Source organism: Oryctolagus cuniculus, chromosome 6, assembly GCF_051225735.1.
Source record: "Oryctolagus cuniculus isolate XC-2025 breed Fujian yellow rabbit chromosome 6, ASM5122573v1, whole genome shotgun sequence".
Taxonomy (NCBI): Eukaryota; Metazoa; Chordata; class Mammalia; order Lagomorpha; family Leporidae; genus Oryctolagus; species Oryctolagus cuniculus.
Window position 1 is genome coordinate 96,304,381 of NC_142872.1, and position 19,767 is coordinate 96,324,147.

Sequence of the window (19,767 nt, forward strand, 5' to 3'; positions counted from 1 at the left end):
CGTTAAACATTTGTCATGTGGTGGGGGAGGGGTGTGAACAAGAGTTTATAATGAATCCAGAAAAAGAGGGAAGATTAGTTCATGGAGCCAGCACTGTGGTGTAGAAGGTTAAGCCTCTGCCTGCAACACCCACATAGGCAACAGGTCACATTGCAGCTGCTCCACTTCCGATCCAGCTCCCTGCTAATGTGCCTGGGAAAGCAGCAGAGGATGGCCCAAGTGCTTGGGCCCCTGCACCCATGTGGGAGACCAGGAAGAATGTCCTGGTTCCTGGCTTCAGATTGGCCCAGCTCCCACCCTTGTGACCATTTGGGGAGTGAGCCAGCAGATGGAAAATCTCTCTCCCTCCCTGTAACTCAGCTATTCAAATAAATAAATAAATCTTTAAACAAAAAGATTCATGCCTGAATACTTAGTTACAACAGTAATGAAACATTAGCTTGGATAGATTTTTAAAGAATTTTTTTATGCAGAAATAGAGCAGGTGATGGCCACAAACAGTACAGTTGAGGGTCCAAGGCAATGAACCTGTTGAAGAATAGGCTTTCTTCCCTCTCATCACAAAATCTGGAACCCTGCCCCAGCCTCTGTACCACAGGGACTGCGAGTCACTCTCAGAGTACGTGTTGTTTTCAGACCCCGAGCACAATCACCCCTCCAGCTTTCATCAGTTCTTGTTAAGTCTGCCAAAATTCCATTTTTGTTAAAAGCTCCAGGAACCATTTCTGTGAAACCTGTAAAACCAAGGTCAATAGATCCGGCAAATTCAGCAGACGGGTCAGTTCTACTTTTCTGCTTCGCATTCAATATTGCCATCACTTGTTCTTTCGACACACCTACCCTAGGACATTTTGACAGAGAATCCGTGTCCCCAGTCTCCACACTGCCCACGCTGTGAGGGCTAGTAGTGTTCGTGAGACTTCATGTGCGAGCAGACAGCGTCCTGACCTGTGAAGGTCTTTCCACAAACACTACAGGAGCAGCCTTCATCCTCCTTGTGGGAGCGCCGGACATGGCTGTCATGGGCCGCGTGCGATGCAAAAGATTTGCCACAGTACTTGCATTTGAAGGGCTTCTCCCCGGAGTGCTGTCTTATATGTGTGCGGAGTATGCTGGAGGCAGTGAATTTCTGCAGAGAACAGAGAGCAGAAGAAAAGTCAGCTTCCAGCAGTTGGACACCAATTAAACAAAAGGGTTAAAGCTTGGTGTTGTGTCATAACAGGTTAAGCCACCACCTGCGGCTTATGGATGCCATATGAGCACTGGTCCCAGCTGCTCCATTTCTGACCCAGTTCCCCGTTCATGCAAACACCTATGCCAATTTTAGTTTAATTCACTGAATTTTAATTAACCTTAATTAAAATGGTCCCATGTGGTTAACAGCTAACTATGCATTAGACAACATAGATGTGTATCTATCATCAAAGTGCTATAATATCTCTCAGGTGTGCTCTGTTTCAGCAGCCCCTAACCAAATGAGGGCAGTTCAGAAAGTTCATAGAAATGAAATTGAAAGTCAAGTTAATTGTTGAAATCCATGGATGACAGGGGTCTTTGAAATGTTCATGGAAAATGAGCAGTACGAAAAAACTATCCATGAACTTTTTTTTGGGGGGAAGATTTATTCATTTATTGAGAGGGTAGTTACAGAGAGAGAAGGGAGTGAGAGAGAGAGAGATCCTCCATCTGCTGATTCACTCCCCAGATGGCCAAGTGAAAGCCAGGAGACTCATGGGTGCAGAGATTGGGCCATCTTCCACTGCTTTCCCTGATGCATTTATTAGCGGGGAGTTGGACTGGAAGTGCAGCAGATGGGACTGGAACAGGCGCCCGTATGGGATGCTGGCCAGTGTTGTCACAGGCCACAACACTACCCCCTAAGCTTATCCTTAATTCTACTTCTCCATGAACTTTTTCAGCGTTCTTCCAATTTTAGTCTTCTAGATTAAAGCAGTAATAATGGTAGCTACCGTTTTAGTAGCAGTTACAATGTGTTGGGTATGGTTATGAGAACTTTACCTATTGACTCATGTAATTCAACAACTCCATAAAAACTACTTTCCCCTATTTTGGCAATGAAGAAACTAAACAACAGAGAATTTAATGGACTGACTCAAGGTTGCACACCTAGGTTAGGAGTGAGAAGTTGTGTCACAATGGGTTAAGCTGCTTCTCATGTTGTCTGCATCCCATATCAGAGCACCAGTTGGAGGCCTGGCTGCTCATCCTCTGATCCAGCTCCTTGCTAATGTACCTGGGAGTCACTGGGAAATGGCCCAAGTACTTAGCTCCCTGACAACCACGTGGGAGACCTGGATGCCATTCCTGGCTCCCGGTTTTCAGCCCAACGCAGACCCGGCTGTGTGGCCATTTGGGGAATGAACCAGTGGATAGATCTCTTTTTCTTTCTCTCTCCCTACAACTCTGCCCTTCAAATAAAACGTAAAAACATAAAAAAATCTTTTATTTAAAAAGTAAATCTATGGGGCTGGCACTGTGGTGCAGTGGGTTAAAGCCCTGGCCTGAAGCACTGGCATCCCATGTAGGCGCCGGTTCTAGTCCCGGCTGCTCCTCTTCCGATCCTGCTCTCTGCTATGGCCTGGGAAAGCAGTAGAGGATGGCCCAGGTCCGTGGGCAAGTGCACCCACATGGGAGACCCAGAAGAAGCTCCTGGCTCCTGGCTTCGGATTGGCACAGCTCCAGCCATTTCGGCCATCTGGGGAATGAACCAGAAGATGGAAGACACCTCTCTCTCTGCCTCTACCTGTCTGTATCTCTGCCTTTCAAAGAAATTAATTTCTTAAAAAGAAAAACACATCAGTTCTTAAACATTAAAAACAAAAAATAAAAGAACAGAGAAGACAAGTCAAAAGAGAGCTTTGAACATTGGTCAAACCTCTGATCATTAGGTTCCTATCTATTTGGAAAGTGTTTCATGACACATGCCCTGAACACCAGCTTAGTAACAGGTCATACCCGGGGTAGAAATTGAGAATGAGCTGATAATTGACTAAGATTTACCGAGAACTCAGTATAAGCCAGACTTTTTGCTTTAAATCACCTATGGGCACCCAAGTAGGGTTCAAGACGGATCCTTTGAAGGTGGTTCTGCTTACCTTTGTGCAATATACACACTGGTACGGTCTGTCTCCAGAGTGGACACGCATGTGTTTGTTCAGGCTGGAAGACTGAGAGAAACACTTCCCACAGGTGGAGCACTGAGGGAGAAAACCATCATGTTGAAATTGCATGTTTCCCTAACCAAGTCTCTCCCAACCTTTACACTGACCTGGAGGGGCGAGGGGAGCGCTGTGTTTATTTTGTGTCCATCTGTAAGCAGCGGATCCCCCTGCCCCAGGCTGGGCACCTACTGAGACAGTAGAAAGACATCCTGGGATTCAGTGAATAATCAGCGGCATGGGCACTGGCACTGGTCCAGACCCTGCCGATATCATCCCTAATGCTAATGCTGTGACTCTAGGAAATTCACGAGTGTCTTTGGGTGTCAGTTGTTTCAGATATGAAATCTGGAACCCAAGAGGACCGTGGTATACAATGGAGATCCGAATCAGCCCTGCTCTGTAAACTAGTAGCTGTGTAACCCCAGCAAGTCTGCTCTATTTGCAATCTTTGTGCTCCTGGTTCCAACGGGATCTTTTCCAGGAATTTCACACCAGGGAAAGGGAACCACTGAGAGGTGGCCAAGGACACCTGTTGACGGACATCATTTTTGAAGCAGTCGCACAGACTGCAGGGAAACCTGTGTCCTCTGGAGAAGGCATGCGTGCTACCGTGGCCTCGTCCCCAGGTGTGCTCAGGTGCAGATAGAGCTCATCTTTTTAGATGGTGGGATTTTAGGGCTTCCCTTATTTTCCTCTATGGCTTGGAGTTTGAATAATGAACACCTATAAAAGTGCTCCTAAAAAGTCTACGTAAAATAGAATTAAATTTGGGTTGGCATCGTGGGGTAGCAGGTAAAGCTGCTGCCAGCAATGCCATCGTCCCAGTTCCCTGCTCTTGGGAAAGCAGTGGAAGACGGCCCAAGTCCTTGGGTCCATGTACCTACCTACATGGGAGACCCGGAAGTTCCTGGCTCCTGGCTTCGGCCTGGCCCAGCTCTACGCATTGCGGCCATTTGGGGAGTAAACTAGTGGATGGAAGATCTCTCTGTCTCCCTCCCTCTCTGTAACTCAGCCTTTCAAATAAATATAGGAAACCCAAATGAAGCTCCTGGCTTCAGCCCAATCCAGCCCCTGGTCATCATGGCCTTATCTGGGGAGTGAACCAGTGCATGGAAGCCCACACTCTCTCTCCCTTTCTCTGCCTTTCAACTAAATAAATAAATCTAAATATAAACAGGAAAAAAAAATAATCAAAAAAACTATGGCACTCCATCAACTGTAGAACAGAGCCCAATTTCAAAAATCTTAAAATGTGAAAAGACCTTAAATCCTAAAATTGAAAATATATGACTTGCAAAATATTATTACAAAAGCATTTAATGACAGAAATACCTAATAAGGACATAAATTGATATATTACAAGACCAGTATAAATGGCAAACAAAAAGTTATCTTACAAACTGAAACCTCATGAATAATGAGGATGCAGGGGGCCGGTGCTGTGGCGCAGGGGGCCGGTGCTGTGGCGCAGTGGGTTAAAGCCCTGACCTGAAGCGCCAGCACCCCATATGGGCATCGGTTCTAGTCCCAGCTGCTCCTCTTGTGATCCAGCTCTCTGCTATGGCCTGGGAAAGCAGCAGAGGATAGCCCAGGTCCTTGGGCCCCTGCACCCATGTGGGAGACCCAGAAGAAGCTCCTGGTTCCTGATAGGTGCAGCTCAGGCCATTGGGGCCATCTGGGGAGTGAACTAGTGGAAAGACCTCTCTCTCTCTGCCTCTCTTCTCTCTGTGTAACTCTTTTGAATAAATAAATAAAATAAATCTTTAAAAAAACCCAGTAAGTTGAAAAGAAAAGATAATTATTGGCAAGATAGCCGAGCCCAGGTGCGGTCCATGGATTCCTGCCACCTTCTCTGGAAAGTGATGTAGCACTTTCAGAATTCAAAACTCTCAACACTGGACTCGCTCTTTAACTCAGTTTTTTCTATTCCTAGGAGTCTATCATGAAGAAATAATCAGAAATATACAGCAGAGGCAGCAGCCTCCATAGAATACTGTTCACGGCTGCAATATTGGAGTTAATGGCACAAAATAGGGGATTAAATAAACAAAGTATGGCACATCCATCTGATGTAGAGATATAGCACTGTTATTTTTACACGTAGCTTGTGATATATGTAATGTCAAATCAGAACAGTACCCTTATCATATTCAGTAGGATCCCAATCACACACATATATACACAAACAGAAAACTATTCCTAAAATGGCTCAACTTTGAATCACAGGGTGTCAGGTATCTTTCATACGTTTATTCTCAAAATCCTGTGCACCCAGCATATTGTTTTCTCACATTCAAAAATAAAAGTAAATACTAAAGACATTTATCAAGTACAAACATGAAAGTCACTCCTGGCTTCACTTTCAGTCATACTCCAAAACATGCAGCTGGTGGCTTCTTGTCCTTCACCCTGTTTTCCATTTATATGCAAGACATTATACATATACATTTTAAATAACACCATTCTATACATATTCTGTAACTTGCTTTTTGCTGAATACGTTTATGCATCAGAATACTGAGTAGTTTAATTGTACCTTTGCCAGTCTGATGGGCAAGAAATAACTTCACTGTCTTAATATTTTTAAATCCATTTAGAATGATCCAAATAATAAATGATCATTGCAAAAGGATGCAATCTTCAAAGGGTTGTTACCTAAGACCACATACATGCCAAGCTTTTTCCCCTACCGGACTAACCCTGTCTCCAATATGAATCAGACCCCTCCCTAACCCTTCCAGACTCTGATCAAGGCCACCTTGCCTATGGTGCTTTCACATTCTTCCTTCTGCCTGGTGTCTGTCTGTCCTCTCCCATGGCTTAGTAAACCTGAAGCTAGCCACTGGGAACCCAAGCCAGGGAGGGAGGGTGGCAGCAGGCCCAGGGTCAGCCGGTCATGCACCTGCCCAGTGCTCACCTTGTGAGGCCGATGCTTCTCATGAACATGGAGGATGTGGATCCGGAGCCGGTCCCGCTTCTCAAAGGACCGTTTGCAGAGAGAACAGGGAAATTTCCTATCACCCTTGTCCACGCAGGGGGTGTACTTGAGGTGCTTATCTCTGTAGTATTTGTAGGTAAACACTTTCCCACATCTCTCACATCTGTAACCTTCTGCAGACTCTGTCAAACACAGTGGGGTTAAGTGTCAGTGCCTTTTTCAGCTTCCTTCTCTTTTCTCTCCAAAAGAATTCGTACCAAAGTCAAAATAATACTGCTAAGAAGCCCTCATGTGCCCAATACCCAGCTTTGACAAACATCAACTCATAGCAAGTTTTGTTTTCTCTTGTATCACTTCTCTCCATAATGGGTTATTTTAATACTAATCTATCATTTGATTTACAAACACTGAATCTCAAATTGTAATCTTTGGAATATTTTTAAAGCATGACCATAATGCTATTGTTTTCCCTAAAATATTAGCTGATTCCTTAATAGAAATATGTGCACATATATATGCATATGTGTTTAGCTACTTTATAAAAGAGGGAGGAGAAAGAGATCTTCCATCCACTGCTTCACTCCCCAAATACACTCAACAGCCAGTGTGGGCGAGGCTAAAGCCAGGAGCCCAGACCTCATCAGGTCTCCCACTGGGTAGCAGGGGCCCCAGAAACTTGAGCCATCATGTGCTGCCTCACAGAATGCGCATTAGCAGGAAATGCTGGATTCAGAAGCAGAGTAGGTGGTACTAGAAACCAAACTCCAGCATGGGATGTTACAAGCAGTGGGCTTAACCCCTCTCTTAAGTGCCTTAATCTATAAGCTCTCCTTCCCTTTGCCATGAAATATACTCAAAGAAACTCTTTCTGTAGCATGGGTAAGGTTCTTAAACACGCTTCTGTCCAGCACTTGTTCCAAGGTTAATGCACTCAGACATCCGGACTTTCTCCCCTCAAGATCAGCCTGAGCTGTAAATGCAAAACACTCACCAGGACACCCACAGCTGGCTTCCCAGTGCTGTTTCCTCAGTTTACAATTCACTTTTCCAGGGCTACCATCTTCACATAGAGAGCAATGGGGAAAGTATCTTGACTTCCTCAACACAGTCACCTAATCCTGGTCCGTGCTGAGCTACGACTGCGACTGCGTGCCAGGCAGCCTCCCCCAAAGGCTTGTTGCTTTCAAAGGATGTTTTGGGGGGGAGGTTAGAGAGGGCACAGCGGACTCTAGCTGAGGACACTGCAGATCCAGAGGTGTCTATGTGTTGAGGGCAAGAGAGAGGACAGAGGCCACCTACAAAAGCACCCCCACTGAGGCCTCCCTGGATTCCAGAGGATAAAGTGGCTTTGACTATGAATGTCCCACTGAGACCTCATTGTCTGCTGGCTGTGAGCGAGAAGAGCCAAGAGCCAGTCCATGCAAGAATCTGTAGATAGAAATCTCTTAAGCATCGGGACAGCAGGGAAGCTGTCCATCAGGGACTTTGTTAGTTGACAACTACTTCCCAGGCACGTTTAACAGGTGGCTAAGGAAATAAACCCTTCATTAAGTAAATAACCAAGAAGCCAGCAGCCAACCCAGCGAGGATCTGCCCTGCTTTGTCTATCACTTTCATTGAGGTGCTTAAAACTCAGAATTCCCCTGGTGGGGCTGCTTCCAGCTCAGAGCTAGAGTAGTCATTGGTCAGAAATACCGGGCCTTCCTGCTTCCTGGCCCAGGGGAGGCGAAACAGGAAGGGGAGTCAACGATTTTATAAGCTGAAGCATCAAAACGCACCAAAGTTTAGAATAAGAGTTCAACAGTGAGTCTGCGTAGAACCACTGAGGCAGTAATGAGTCAGGATCTTTAGTAATTAGGCTCCGGAGGCCTACATTCTCTGCTCAGGTTGTAGGAAATTTATCTTCATTTCATTTAATCCCAGTCCCTTCTCCCACTCCCTATCTCTATAGTTTTTTTTCTTTTTCTTTCTTTTCTTTTCTTTTCTTTTTTTTTTTTTTTTTTTTTTTTGACAGGCAGAGTGGACAGTGAGAGAGAGAGAGACAGAAAGGTCTTCCTTTACCGTTGGTTCACCCTCCAATGGCCACTGCAGCCGGCGCACGGTGCTGATCCGAAGCCAGGAGCCAGGTGCTTCTCCTGGTCTCCCATGGGGTGCAGGACCCAAGTACCTGGGCCATCCTCCACTGCACTCCCTGGCCACAGCAGAGAGCTGGCCTGGAAGAGGGGCAACCGGGACAGAATCCGGCGCCCCGACTGGGACTAGAACCCAGTGTGCCAGTGCTGCAGGCGGTTCCACTCCCTATCTCAATCAGCTACTCTTTTAATCCAAGGAGTTTCTAAATACTGATAAGGATATTTTCTGTCCAAACCCAGTTTAGACAATTTGCCAAAGATTAAGAGTTGTCTTTCAGATAGCAGATCACATGTTAAAGTGTTTTCATCACAACTGGGAAAAAAAAAAAAGCTCTATCTTCACATTCCACACCTCCATCCCCCAAAACACACACACACTTGCATATTCAAATATCCCGCCCACATAGAGTCCAGAGCCTTCTCTCCCCACTCCAGCCAAACCTGAAGGGGAAGGCCGCCTCCAAATCCCTTCTCAATGCCAAAATGACCTTGAGAAAAAAACATTTGATTGACATTAATTTCGAACTTCCTTTCCTTTTCAGTCATATCCAGTTCCGATCACAGTAACAGAAGGCAAATGAATTCACTGAGAATTCTTTGCAATAGATTAAGGGGTATACAAGTTTCTTTCCCCACATGGGCCAAAAGACATGCTATCATCTCAATGCCAAAAGCATCAGATGTCATTTTTGCAAAGGTGAGGCAAGTTAGGTTCCCCCTGCTGATCATCGTAAGATCTCATCCCTGGTGCTTGCTATGGTTACGATCTTTGATATCTGCAGGTGATTCCACGTCAATAATGTATCAGGGGCCAGCGCTGTGACAAAATGTGTAAGGCTGCCGCCTGCAGTGCCAGTATCCCATATGGGTGTGGGTTCGAGTCCCAGCTGCTCCACTTCTGATCCAGCTCTCTGCTATGGCCTGGGAAAGCAGTAGAAGATGGCCCAGGTGTTTGGGCCCCTGCACTCAACGTGGTAGACCTGGAGGAAGCTTCCGGCTCCTGGCTTCGGATCGGCCCAGCTCCAGCTATTGTGGCCATTTGGGGAGTGAACCAGCAGATAGAAGACCTCTCTCTCTGCCTCTCTGTGACTCTGTCTTTCAAATAAAGAAATCTTAAATGTATGATTTATTCAATATTTCTACTGTTGAGCACTTAGTTTGTGATTTTCATGAATATGGATAATGCCACAGTAAAAATCCTGACATGCAAAGTGTTTTTTTCCTTTTAGGCTACTTCTTTTCTTTCTTTTTTTCAATCTTTATTTGAAGGGCAGAGCAATAGCGAGAGGAAGAGAGAATCTTCCATGTGTTGGTTCATTCCCCAGGTAACCTCAACACCCAGGGTTGGGTCAGGCCAAAGCCAGGAAACATGAACTCTGAGTCACCCACATGGGTGGCAGGGATCCCAGCACTTGAATAGTCATCCCAGGTTCATTAGCAGGGAGCTTGATTAGAAGTGGAGCAGCTGTCACTCACCAAGCATTGCAATACAGGATGCTGCTAATTAGGTGGCAGCTTAATATGCTCTACAACTCCAACAGTTGACTGTTCCTAGTGACAATTTGCAGAAAGTATTACTGAGGTGTCAAAGGTTAATAAATACTGTATTAGTTTGATGCGTATTATTAAGCAGAATGCACATTTCTAGAAGTGACCAAAACAGACTGAGTTGGCTGGGGGAGTGAGAAGACAGCTCACCTAAACGACACGGAGAAGCCCTCGTTATCCAGGCTGTGGGAAGAGACTGCTCCTCACTTACCTCCTAGCCCCTGCTGCACATTTCCCTGCCTTTGGCTCCCCTGTTTTCTGAAATTGGGTTGCTTTCCCTCTCTCCTGCTGCCCTACACCTCCCTTACTTCACTTCATCCCAAAGCAGCCTGTCCCAATTTAGCAGTAGCTCTTTCTCTTCCATTCAGTTCACACCAGGATCCAGGGGGGGCATGGGGTGTGGAGGGACTCAGGGTCATTCCCCATCCTGAAGGGATCCATGTAGGAAGGAGACAAGCACCCAGCCAACCACCATGGGGTACGACGAATTCAAGCCAGGCTTGGCCGGCGCCGCGGCTCAATAGGCTAATCCTCCGCCTAGCAGCGCCGGCACACTGGGTTCTAGTCCCAGTTGGGGCGCCGGATTCTGTCCCAATTGCCCCTCTTCCAGGACAGCTCTCTGCTGTGGCCAGGGAGTACAGTGGAGGATGGCCCAAGTGCTTGAGCCCTGCACCCCATGGGAGACCAGGAGAGGCACCTGGCTCCCGTGTTCGGATCAGCACGATGCGCTGGCCGCAGCGGCCATTGGAGGGTGAAGGAAGACCTTTCTCTGTCTCTCTCTCTCTCTCTCTCTCTCAGTCCACTCTGCCTGTCAAAAATTTTAAAAAATTATAAAAAGAATTCAAGCCAGGCTTTTTTTTTCCTGTAGCTTAGCATATTTATTAGACCATAACAGGGTTGCTTTTCACCAGACTACACATATTACATGGTTTACACGGTCTTGTCCCACCTGCTGGATGACTGACTAGTCCCAAAACTTTTATGTGTATAAAAATCGCTTGGCGGTTACTTAAAATGCCAAATGCAGAGACTCATCCTTCAGGGTGAACTGGGGTTCCTCCAGCTCCCTGCTGCTCAGATGTGATCCAGGGACAGCAGCATCATAGCCCTAGAAGCGTGATAGAAAGTAGACAGGTAGGCATTGGTATAGCAGTTAAGACACTGCCTAGGAAGCTCACATGCCTTATTGGAGGGCCTGGATTCAAGTCCTGAATCTACTCTTGATTCTTGCTTTCTGCTAAATGCAACAAGTGATGGCTCAAGTGGTTGGGTCCTGGCCAGCCACATGGAAGATGCAGATTGAGTTTGGGGCTTCTGATTTCAGCCTGGCCCAGCCCTGGCTATTGTGAGCACTTGAGAAGTGAACCAGCTTCTCGTCTGTGCCTCTCTCTCTCTCAAATAAGTAAGAATTTTGAAAAATTAAAGAAAAATAAACAAGGCAAAAGGAAGAAAAAAAAAAAAAAGGAAATGAAGAACCTGAACTCCAACCCTGAATGAGAATCAGCATCTTTACAAGATCTCCAAGTACACATACTCAGGCTAGTTCAAGGTCAAGAGCAAGAGTCCAGTCCTATGTTTCTCAGACTTACCTGAGATCCACTTGACATCCAGCACAGGCACACGCATCCATTTGAAACAAGAACTTCACAAATAATACTTCCTATTTCTTACGTGATTCCAATCAGTAATTTCCATCCTGCTTTATTCTGCCACCCTCTTCCACCCCACAACCCACCATCTGAAAAACGCTGCTCTAGCACCTTGACTGCATCAACTGTGGCAGCCTGAGCAGAGATGACAGAAAATTGGCTCTGCTAAAGCACAGGTTTGAGGGGGGTGAAGGGATTGGGGGAAAAGGATGTCCTTATAATCAGAAGTAGTTTCAACAGGTTGGGAGCTGAGAGCTCTTTTCCTTCAGCCAGGTAGCCCCCCCCCCCCCATTACAGACATCCTCAATTGAGTCTCTGCTTTAGCCTGGGGGAGAGGCCCCAGTAAGGAGGGCTTTATGGAAACGAGCCCAGTCCTTCCAGTGGGAGGCCTTCCTGGGGAGGCAAAGCCACACACTCACCTTCAGAGGGCCTGGTTGGCTGCTTGCCGGGCTCTGTGACCTGGAGACTCACAGGAATGTCCAGGAACTTCTCATAGCAGTCTCCATACCACACAAGGAGCTCTTGGTTCTGGTAGATCTCCTTGCAGCTCTCATAAAATATCTGCCCTTGGCACTGCACGGCAACTAGGTTCTGCTCCTTGGGGAAGCGGGCACAGTTGACATAGGACATCCAGTTCCCAGTGCCTTTTCCATCTATAAAGTGGCTTAAATGACCATCTTCAAAGATCTGAATAAAAAAAGACAGAGTCTGGAATGAACTGCTTTTCCCTCTAATTTAGATAATATTTACTTAAAAATTAAAAATTTATAGATTTCTATAAATTAGATTTCTATTATCAAAGTAAGTAGCATATAATCCTACTTAAGCCTAAATAGATTTATTAGTTTAAGGAGTTCTCTAATGGTGAAGTAACAGATTTCCATTAGGCTAACCATGTACCCCTAACACATATATTTTTTAAAAATATATTTATTTATTGGAAAATCAGTTACAGAGAGAGGGAATGAGGAGAGACAGAGATCTTCCTGGCTCACTCCACAAATAGCAGCAATGGCCAGGGCTGAGCCAGGCAAAAGTGAGGATCCAGGAGCTTCTTCCAGGTTTCCTACGTGGGTACAAGGGCACAAGCACTTTGGCCATCCTCCGCTGCTTTCCCAAGCTCATTTGCAGACAGCTGGATCAGAATCAGAGCAGCTGGGACTTGAACCAGTGCCCATTTAGAAGGCGGACAATGGCTTAACCCACTGTGCCACAGTGCTGACCCCTCCCCAGCATATATTTACAAGAATCCTACTTTTATCCCTTCCTGGATACCAAAATTTCTGTAGTAATTTAATGAATTTCATAAGCAAGAGTCATGGAAACAAAGAAGAGATTCTATTTAATTCCACCTCTGAAAGACAACCAATTAGTTTTGCTTTATGCCCACTTAGTTTTCAGCCATATACACTGAATCATATTACTTAATTCTTTCTCCACTGGTAGAGATCTCACTGTCTACAACATTTTGTTATTATAAACAACCCAGTGATTAACATTGTCTGCATAGCCTGAAATTTCAGATTCGTTTCCTAAACTAGATTCCTAGAAGGAGAAATTCAGGATCAGCGGTTTTGCACATTTCAAGGTATCTGATACACTCTGACAACAAACATACTTCAATCCCACCAGCATGCCCTATACACCAGCACTAATTTAAAGCCTGCCAGATTTTAAAAATCCTTGACTAATTTCAGAGGCAAACAATACAGAATCCTAAAATTCTGTGTCTATTTCCTCTGGCATCCTTTCAGAACTTTAGAATAGTAGAAGGGGTTGGTTTTGTCCATAAACATAACACAATGTGTTCAGCTCTCTCAATGGATAGTCTAAGGCTGGCCTTCACAGACTCAAATGACTTAGGGCACCACAAAACACAGAAGTCGTGCAGAGGCACTGTCCTCACGCAGGGAACACCCGCTGTTCCCCCCTTTACAGGCAACACAAACAGCAGATAGCTGCTGGGATGTCCCCTCCCGCGCCAGGAACCACCCCACCCCCACCCCCCCGCCCCGCCTCAGCTCCCCCTCCCCCACCAGAAACCTGTACCTCCCACATCACAGAATTGTCTCGGCAGGTCTTGACTTCGCTGGCTTGGACCACTTTGCCTTGAAAGGGCCCGAACCTGACTCCCTTGGCAATGAAGCTGCTGCAGAACACCCCAAAATGCGAGACTTTCCCAAACATCGTCCGCAGGAGGCGGAGACCTGGGGGACAAATCCAAGGCAAGGAGAAAATGAGAAAAGGGGGACCGCACAAGTGCCACGGAGAAATCCGAGCAAGGGGTTCTGCCCACCTTCTGGAAGTTGAAGGGAGTCTTTGTCCAGAGTTTGAGGAAGCGAATCAGACCCTAGAAATAGGCAGAGGTAGACAATTTTCTTAAGTAAAAATTATGAAATGCTTTTAAAGGCATTTTTCTCCATCCCTCCCCTTGCCCTGTGTTTGATGTTTTATCCATACATTGCATTTTTCCTGTTCCTTTCACACTTGATCCTCAACTGACACTCAGGATGACCCTTTGCAGGTTATTTCGCCCCTGCGTGAACCATTTCTCTCCTGGTCCTCAGCGCTCACTAATACCAACCTCAGGAGCTATGCGGTTAAGCAGGGCTTCTTTCCCAGCGAGCCTGGACCCTCCAGCCTCTAATAAAGTTCCCACCCCCACCTCCACCCGGTGCAGTGACTGCTACAGAGCCGCCCTGCCGCGCCCTCTCCCCTACTCTTGTCCCACCCAACTCAACTCTCAGAAGTCAAGCCTTCCGGTTACCTGAGGCAGCGCTGTCTGCGGGGACCGGGACGCCGGAAACGGCGTGCTGCAGGAGAGCTGGGTGCTCCAGGCTGGGAGTGATCCCATACAGAACCAACTGCAGGTCCTCCTCGGTGAAGTGGAAACGTTGAGGCGACTTCCTCTCCGGGCTCGGAGCCTTGGGGCCATCCTCAGACTGCTTTGGCGGGGAGCAAGACGCTAACTGAGCAGACTTCAGCCCCTCAGGGACCAGGGACGCCTCCGCAGAGGCCGGCAGCGTTACAGGCTCGGGGCCACAGTACTGGGCCCCGTCGCTGCGGCCCAAATCCTCGTTGCTGGCGCCCGCGTACTCGCGGCCGCCGCTCATTAAGTATGGCACCTCCCCAGGGAGGTGGGCGATCGGGTACCACGGCGGCCACTTGCTGTACCAGGGCACATCGTAGAACGGTTCCCGCTGGAGAGCCAGACTGGGACTCAACAAGGGAGGTGCCATCCGGAAGGCGAAGGAGGCCATGGCCTGGGGCGCGGCTACGGCGCCGTCCAGCTGCTGGAAAGGTTGGAAATCCTCTGCCGCGCTCAGGGCGCTCCTGTAGGGGCCGTAGGCGGCAAAAGGTGCGTAGTAGGCAGCTAGGGGTTGGGGGCTGTTCTGCAGCCTCTCCGGTGGGTAGCACACCTTGTCCTGGAGCTCGGTCTCATCCGAAGGTCGCAGAGCCATCCTCGGGGCGGAGTGCTCGGCGGCTCTGCCGGGAAGCAAGCGGGACTGAGCGCGCGCCTCCCCCCGGGGCCCTGCGCCTGGCCGCCCCTGCCATCCCCAGGTTGAAGGAATCGGATAAACCCATTTCGATCCCTCCTCCAGTCTGGTTTCCACGATAAAGGCAAAACAAGAGAAAAAAAAAAAAAAGCAGCAAGCCATAAATAGCCGCAAACGAAAATTTGCCAGGATATCGGCCGACTTCAAGTTCTTAGTTAATGTCACCTCCCCCTTCCCGCTCCACACCCATCTACACCTAGCGCGGCTGCTTTTCAACACCCGCTCCCAACCTGCGGCCCCTAACCCGGCTCCTGCAAAACCTTTTTCGAGTTCCCTACCCTCCGCCTTCTCCGTCCAACAAAACTCCTTCAGGCAGTCGCTTCCAGCCACCCGACCTTCCCGCGCCCCGGGCGGAGGTGGAGAACCCACTGCGAGACACCCCGAGGGCTTCGGAGCACGCGGCGGCTCCAGGCGCCCCTGGGCCCTCTGCAGAGCCCGCGCAGATGGAGGAGGACCGGGAAGCCCGCGTCTGACTGTGCGGGTCCTGGAAATGCAGGCTGCACCGAGGGGAGAGGCGCGCCACCTCCCGCTCCCCAGGGAAGCGCCGTTTCCCACGCCGGCCCAGTCCCGCCACATGCCGCAAGTCCTCTGGCCAACTCCAGTCGCCTCACCTGGGGAACAAGGGGTTTAGGATCGCTTCTCGGGCGTCGGTGGGGGCAAGCCCCCAAGCCAGGTAGGACAGAGACCTCGGCGGCCGCTGGGGTCGCACCGCCCGGAAGGTTTGCGTTTAAGGGACACGTAGCAAGTTCACCAAGGCTGAGGAATGAAGCCCCTTCAGTGTCTCCGTGTCCTGAGGGCAAGATCAATGAGTCCAATAAGAAAACCCAGCCGGGTCGTGACTCAGAAATTAAAGAACACGAGGTCAGGAGCAGAGGTCAGCCGCGACGCAGGCATCTGCCAGTCTCTCTGGCAGCGTCTCAGAAGGCGCGCAGCTCCCGGCCTCAAGCATCTGCAACTTGGAGTTGAGGGAACGCTGAAAGAATAAGAACCCCCCGGGAAGGCAAAGACGATCACCCGAAACGAACTGCGCCAGAGACAGCTGCCCGCACTTCCCAGCCGCCCGGGAAGACGCCGGCCAGAGACGGGGCCCCCTAGGCGCGCCCCGCTGGGCACCTACCTCGGCCACCGCCACGAGTGCACTCCTCCCACACCGTGTATGGGGCTCGGGCTCCGGCCCTGTAGGCTTCGGACGAGCCCCGAGGGCCGAGCTGGGCTTAAGAGGGAGGGTGGGCGGGCGGGGCACGCGGCCGGCGAGGGTGTGGAAGGGACCGGGCCCACGCAGGTCCCCAGCTCCGTTTTCTCCCCGCCCACCGCAGCTATTGGCGGGAGCTCGAATCGTCCCCGGGCCCCCAGGGGTCGCCCACCCAAACTCGTCAGTTCTCCCAACGCTCCGGGACCCTAGTGGAGGGCGCGCTCTTTGCCTGTCTCCGGCGGGCTTTTCTGTCGCTCTGGACTACCTGGATCCGGGTGGGGTGGGGACAAAAAGCTGTGCAGGGGCTCCCAGAGAGTCTCCTCTGCGCACACACGCACCCTAATCGGGTGTCCAAATCGCAGGGGTCGCGAACCTGCCGGTGGGCTTCTGGTTCCCAGGAGATGAGCCTGCCGGAAGGCGGCGTCAGAGCCGCCCGACGTCGCTGACACCCTGCGAGGAGCCGGGCGCCACCCTCAGGGCTGGAGAGCCGCGCCTCGAGCAAAGCGGCTGCAAAGACAAGCCCTCCGCTCTTCCGAGGTTTGGGAGCTCTTACTGAAATGGCTTTCAGTGACAGAGGAGCGTCCACTGCGCCGCCACAGCGGCCCCTTCCCTCGGGAAAGCTCGCGACCTTGGATGCGCAGAGCACAGAAAACCCCAAGGCCCAGACACACACCCGGTTCTCAACGACCGCATTTTTATTCGCGGGACCGGTGATTGAAGGAGAGAAAAGAGCGCTTAATTCCATTCACATTCACAGGGGAAGCACCTGGGGAGGGGACCGGCTGGAACGCCAGGTGACCTTGACCGGGGCCCCTAGCCACCCCGGCCGCGGCTTCTCTTTGCAGAGGGGTGCGGCTGTGAGAGAGGGAGAGAAAGGCTCACTCCCCGCACCGTTCCTGCACGGGGCTAGGCGGCCGAACGGGCAGGAAGGGGGAAGCGAGAGAAGAGTCCACCTGGTTACCAGACGCCACCCAAGTTCCCAGAGCTGGCGGCCACGGCACCGCTCCAACCTTCCACGACGGCCGCCGCCTTCCTTCTAGATCCCGGGAACCCGACGCTGCAGCCTTCGCCCTCGGTGCGGCCGGTCGAGGGGGCTCAGAAAGGCGCAGGGCCCCGAGGAGGCGGGAGGGGCGCGCGCCCGCCAGGCCAGGCGGGGGTCCTGGCTTCCGCCAGGAAGCGTGGGCCCGTGCTGTCCTCGTCAATACCCGTGTGAAGTCGCAAGGAGCATCCGAGCTAAGAGGTGGCGCGCGTTCTACGATATTGACGAGCAGGTTGATGGAGTGAGGAGCACGCGCGCAATCTTGCGCCCTGCACCTCTGGGCTGACCTGGAAACCGGTTCCTCCCCGAAGCATCCCCGCGCAGGATCCCTACGACTCGGTCCATTACAGTGGCTTCCTTCCTGCCTCCGGAACTTTACCTGTAGGATTTAATGACTGCTGTGGGGACACATGGGTGGTCCGGGGCGGGGGGCGCGGGGGGGGGGGGGCTCGTGAGCACTTTTTTTTTTTAAGCCTCCAAAGGCTGTAGCTTTCTCTCCTTCCCTCTTCTCTCCCTCTCTCTCCCATCTCCATCCCTCTCCCCTTTCTCCAGGAGCAACATGAACCTTATCTTAGAGTCTCTGCAAAGAAGACAGAGTGTATATGTTAAATATTGCAAACATTAGTCTGCTTAAATGGTTTAAAGAAATAGATGAAATCAAACTGGAAGTTCCTGCTCACTCCAACCCCACTCTATGGAGGTAATCCTGAGCAGCAGTTTGCTTCATTCCCTTCCTTCATTCCTTTTAATTTTCGTTAAAGATTCATTCATTCATTCATTCAATTATTTATTTATTTGAAAGGCAGAGTGACAGAGAAGAGAGATCTTCCCATTTACTGGCTCACTCCCTAAATGCCCAGCACTGCCAGGGCAGGGCCAGGCTGAAGTCAGGAGCCAGGAACTCCATCTGGGGCTCCCACCTGGGTGGCAGGGGCCTAAGCACTTGAGCCATCATCTGCTGCCTTCCAGGGTGCATTAGCGGGAAGCTGGATCCGAAACAGCATAGCAGGACTTGAACTAGCACTCCAGTGCAGGCTTTGTAAGTTGCAGCTTAATGCCTGGATCACAGTGTCCGCTCTCATTCCTTTTTGAAACATTCTATACTTTTAAATGTACTTATAAATGTAGAATTTTTAAAAACAAGCTTGTACTTTTCTGCAATTCACAAGTACATAGTTAATATTCTCTATCAATATCCTAGGAGTAACTTTATTCCTTATAATGGCTGAATGGAACAAAATTTCATTTTATGAATGTGCATTTCTTTTTTAAGCTTTATTTTATTTATTTGAAAGGGTAACAGAGAGAGAGAGACAAAGAGATCTCTTCCAGGCCTACTGTTCACTCCCCCAGTGCCCACAATAGTTAAGGCTGGGGCAGGCTGAAACCATGAGCCAGAAACCTCATTCTGTTCTCCCAGATGGATTGGAGGCAGAGTAACCAGGACTTGAACTGGCAGGGCAATATGGGATGTGGAAGTTGTAAGCAGTGGCTTAACCCACTGTGCTTTGTGTTTTGTTTTCTTTTTGATATTTGTTTATTTGCAAGGCTGAGTGACAGAGAGAGGAAGAGACAAGAGAGAGAGAGAGTACGCACTTCTATTTGTTGGTTCACTCTATAAATGGCTACAACAACCAGGTCTAGTCAAGGCTGATGCCAAGAGCCAGGAACTCCATCCAGGTCTCTCATGTAGGTAGGGCAGGCTTGGACACTTGAGCTATCTTGCACTGACTGCCTAACCAGACACATTATCAGGAAGCAGAGCAGCCAGGACTGGAACCAGCACTCTGATGGGATGCAGACATAGCAAGCCGTGGCTTAACCTGCTACACTACATGATTGCCCCCTACCTTTCTTTTTGTGTTTTCTTAAGGTAAAACATATGATAAAATACACACAACTGTCCCATTTTTGAGAGATGTAACTTCAATCCCTATCAAAATATAGATGGCAGAGCAGGTGCTGTGGCTAAACCTCAGCCTGCAGCACTGGCATCCCATACAGGCACCAGTTTGTATCCCATATCCTCTTCCGATCCAGCTCTCTGCTTATGGTCTGGGAAAACAGTGGAAAATGACCCAAGTGCTTGGGCCCCTGCACCCATGTGGGAGATCTGGAAGAAACTCCCGGCTCATGGCTTTGGATCAGCCCAGCTCCGGCCATTGCGGCCGTCTGGGGAGCAAACCAGTGAATGGAAGAGCTTTCTCTCTGTCTTTCCTTCTCTCTCTCTGTAACTCTACCTCTCAAATAAATAACATACATCATATATATATATATATACACACACCCCTCCCCCCAGCAACCTTGACAAGTTGGTCTGTTTTTTCTTTCCCTACAGGTGGTGGAGTTACCTGTTCTCTGACTTTATATAAGTGGAACCACATATTATGTCCTCTGTAGTGTACCGTCAGAGCTGTAGCTTTTTGATAGGGACAGTTTTGATGCGCCCTGAAGAAAGCAAATAGTAACCAGGACATATTCACCCCGCAGTGCTGGCGGGAAGATTAAAGCGTTCCCAGCCCACCCCCAG

The 19,767-nt window shown here is 49.3% G+C and overlaps 1 protein-coding gene across 13 annotated transcripts; it reads right to left on the reverse strand.

Moving 5' to 3' along the window:
• Positions 1-445: 445 nt before the first annotated feature.
• Positions 446-16,874, reverse strand: PRDM14 (PR/SET domain 14). 13 transcript variants are annotated; one of them, XM_089335347.1, is made up of 10 exons: positions 16,124-16,229; positions 15,618-15,796; positions 14,869-14,935; positions 14,217-14,391; positions 13,746-13,799; positions 13,499-13,656; positions 11,869-12,136; positions 6,100-6,302; positions 3,117-3,218; positions 446-1,129 (listed from the first exon to the last, which is right to left on the reverse strand). In XM_089335347.1, exons 3-10 carry the CDS (start codon positions 14,908-14,910, stop codon positions 902-904), a joined length of 1,230 nt encoding a protein of 409 aa, XP_089191473.1. In that variant the 5' UTR covers positions 14,911-14,935; positions 15,618-15,796; positions 16,124-16,229; the 3' UTR covers positions 446-901. The 13 variants fall into 13 exon arrangements, with proteins under 13 accessions (XP_089191473.1, XP_089191470.1, XP_089191465.1 ...); XM_089335344.1 differs by having other exon boundaries at positions 14,217-14,394; XM_089335339.1 differs by lacking the exon at positions 16,124-16,229 and adding an exon at positions 16,537-16,874 and having other exon boundaries at positions 14,217-14,935.
• Positions 16,875-19,767: the final 2,893 nt, after the last annotated feature.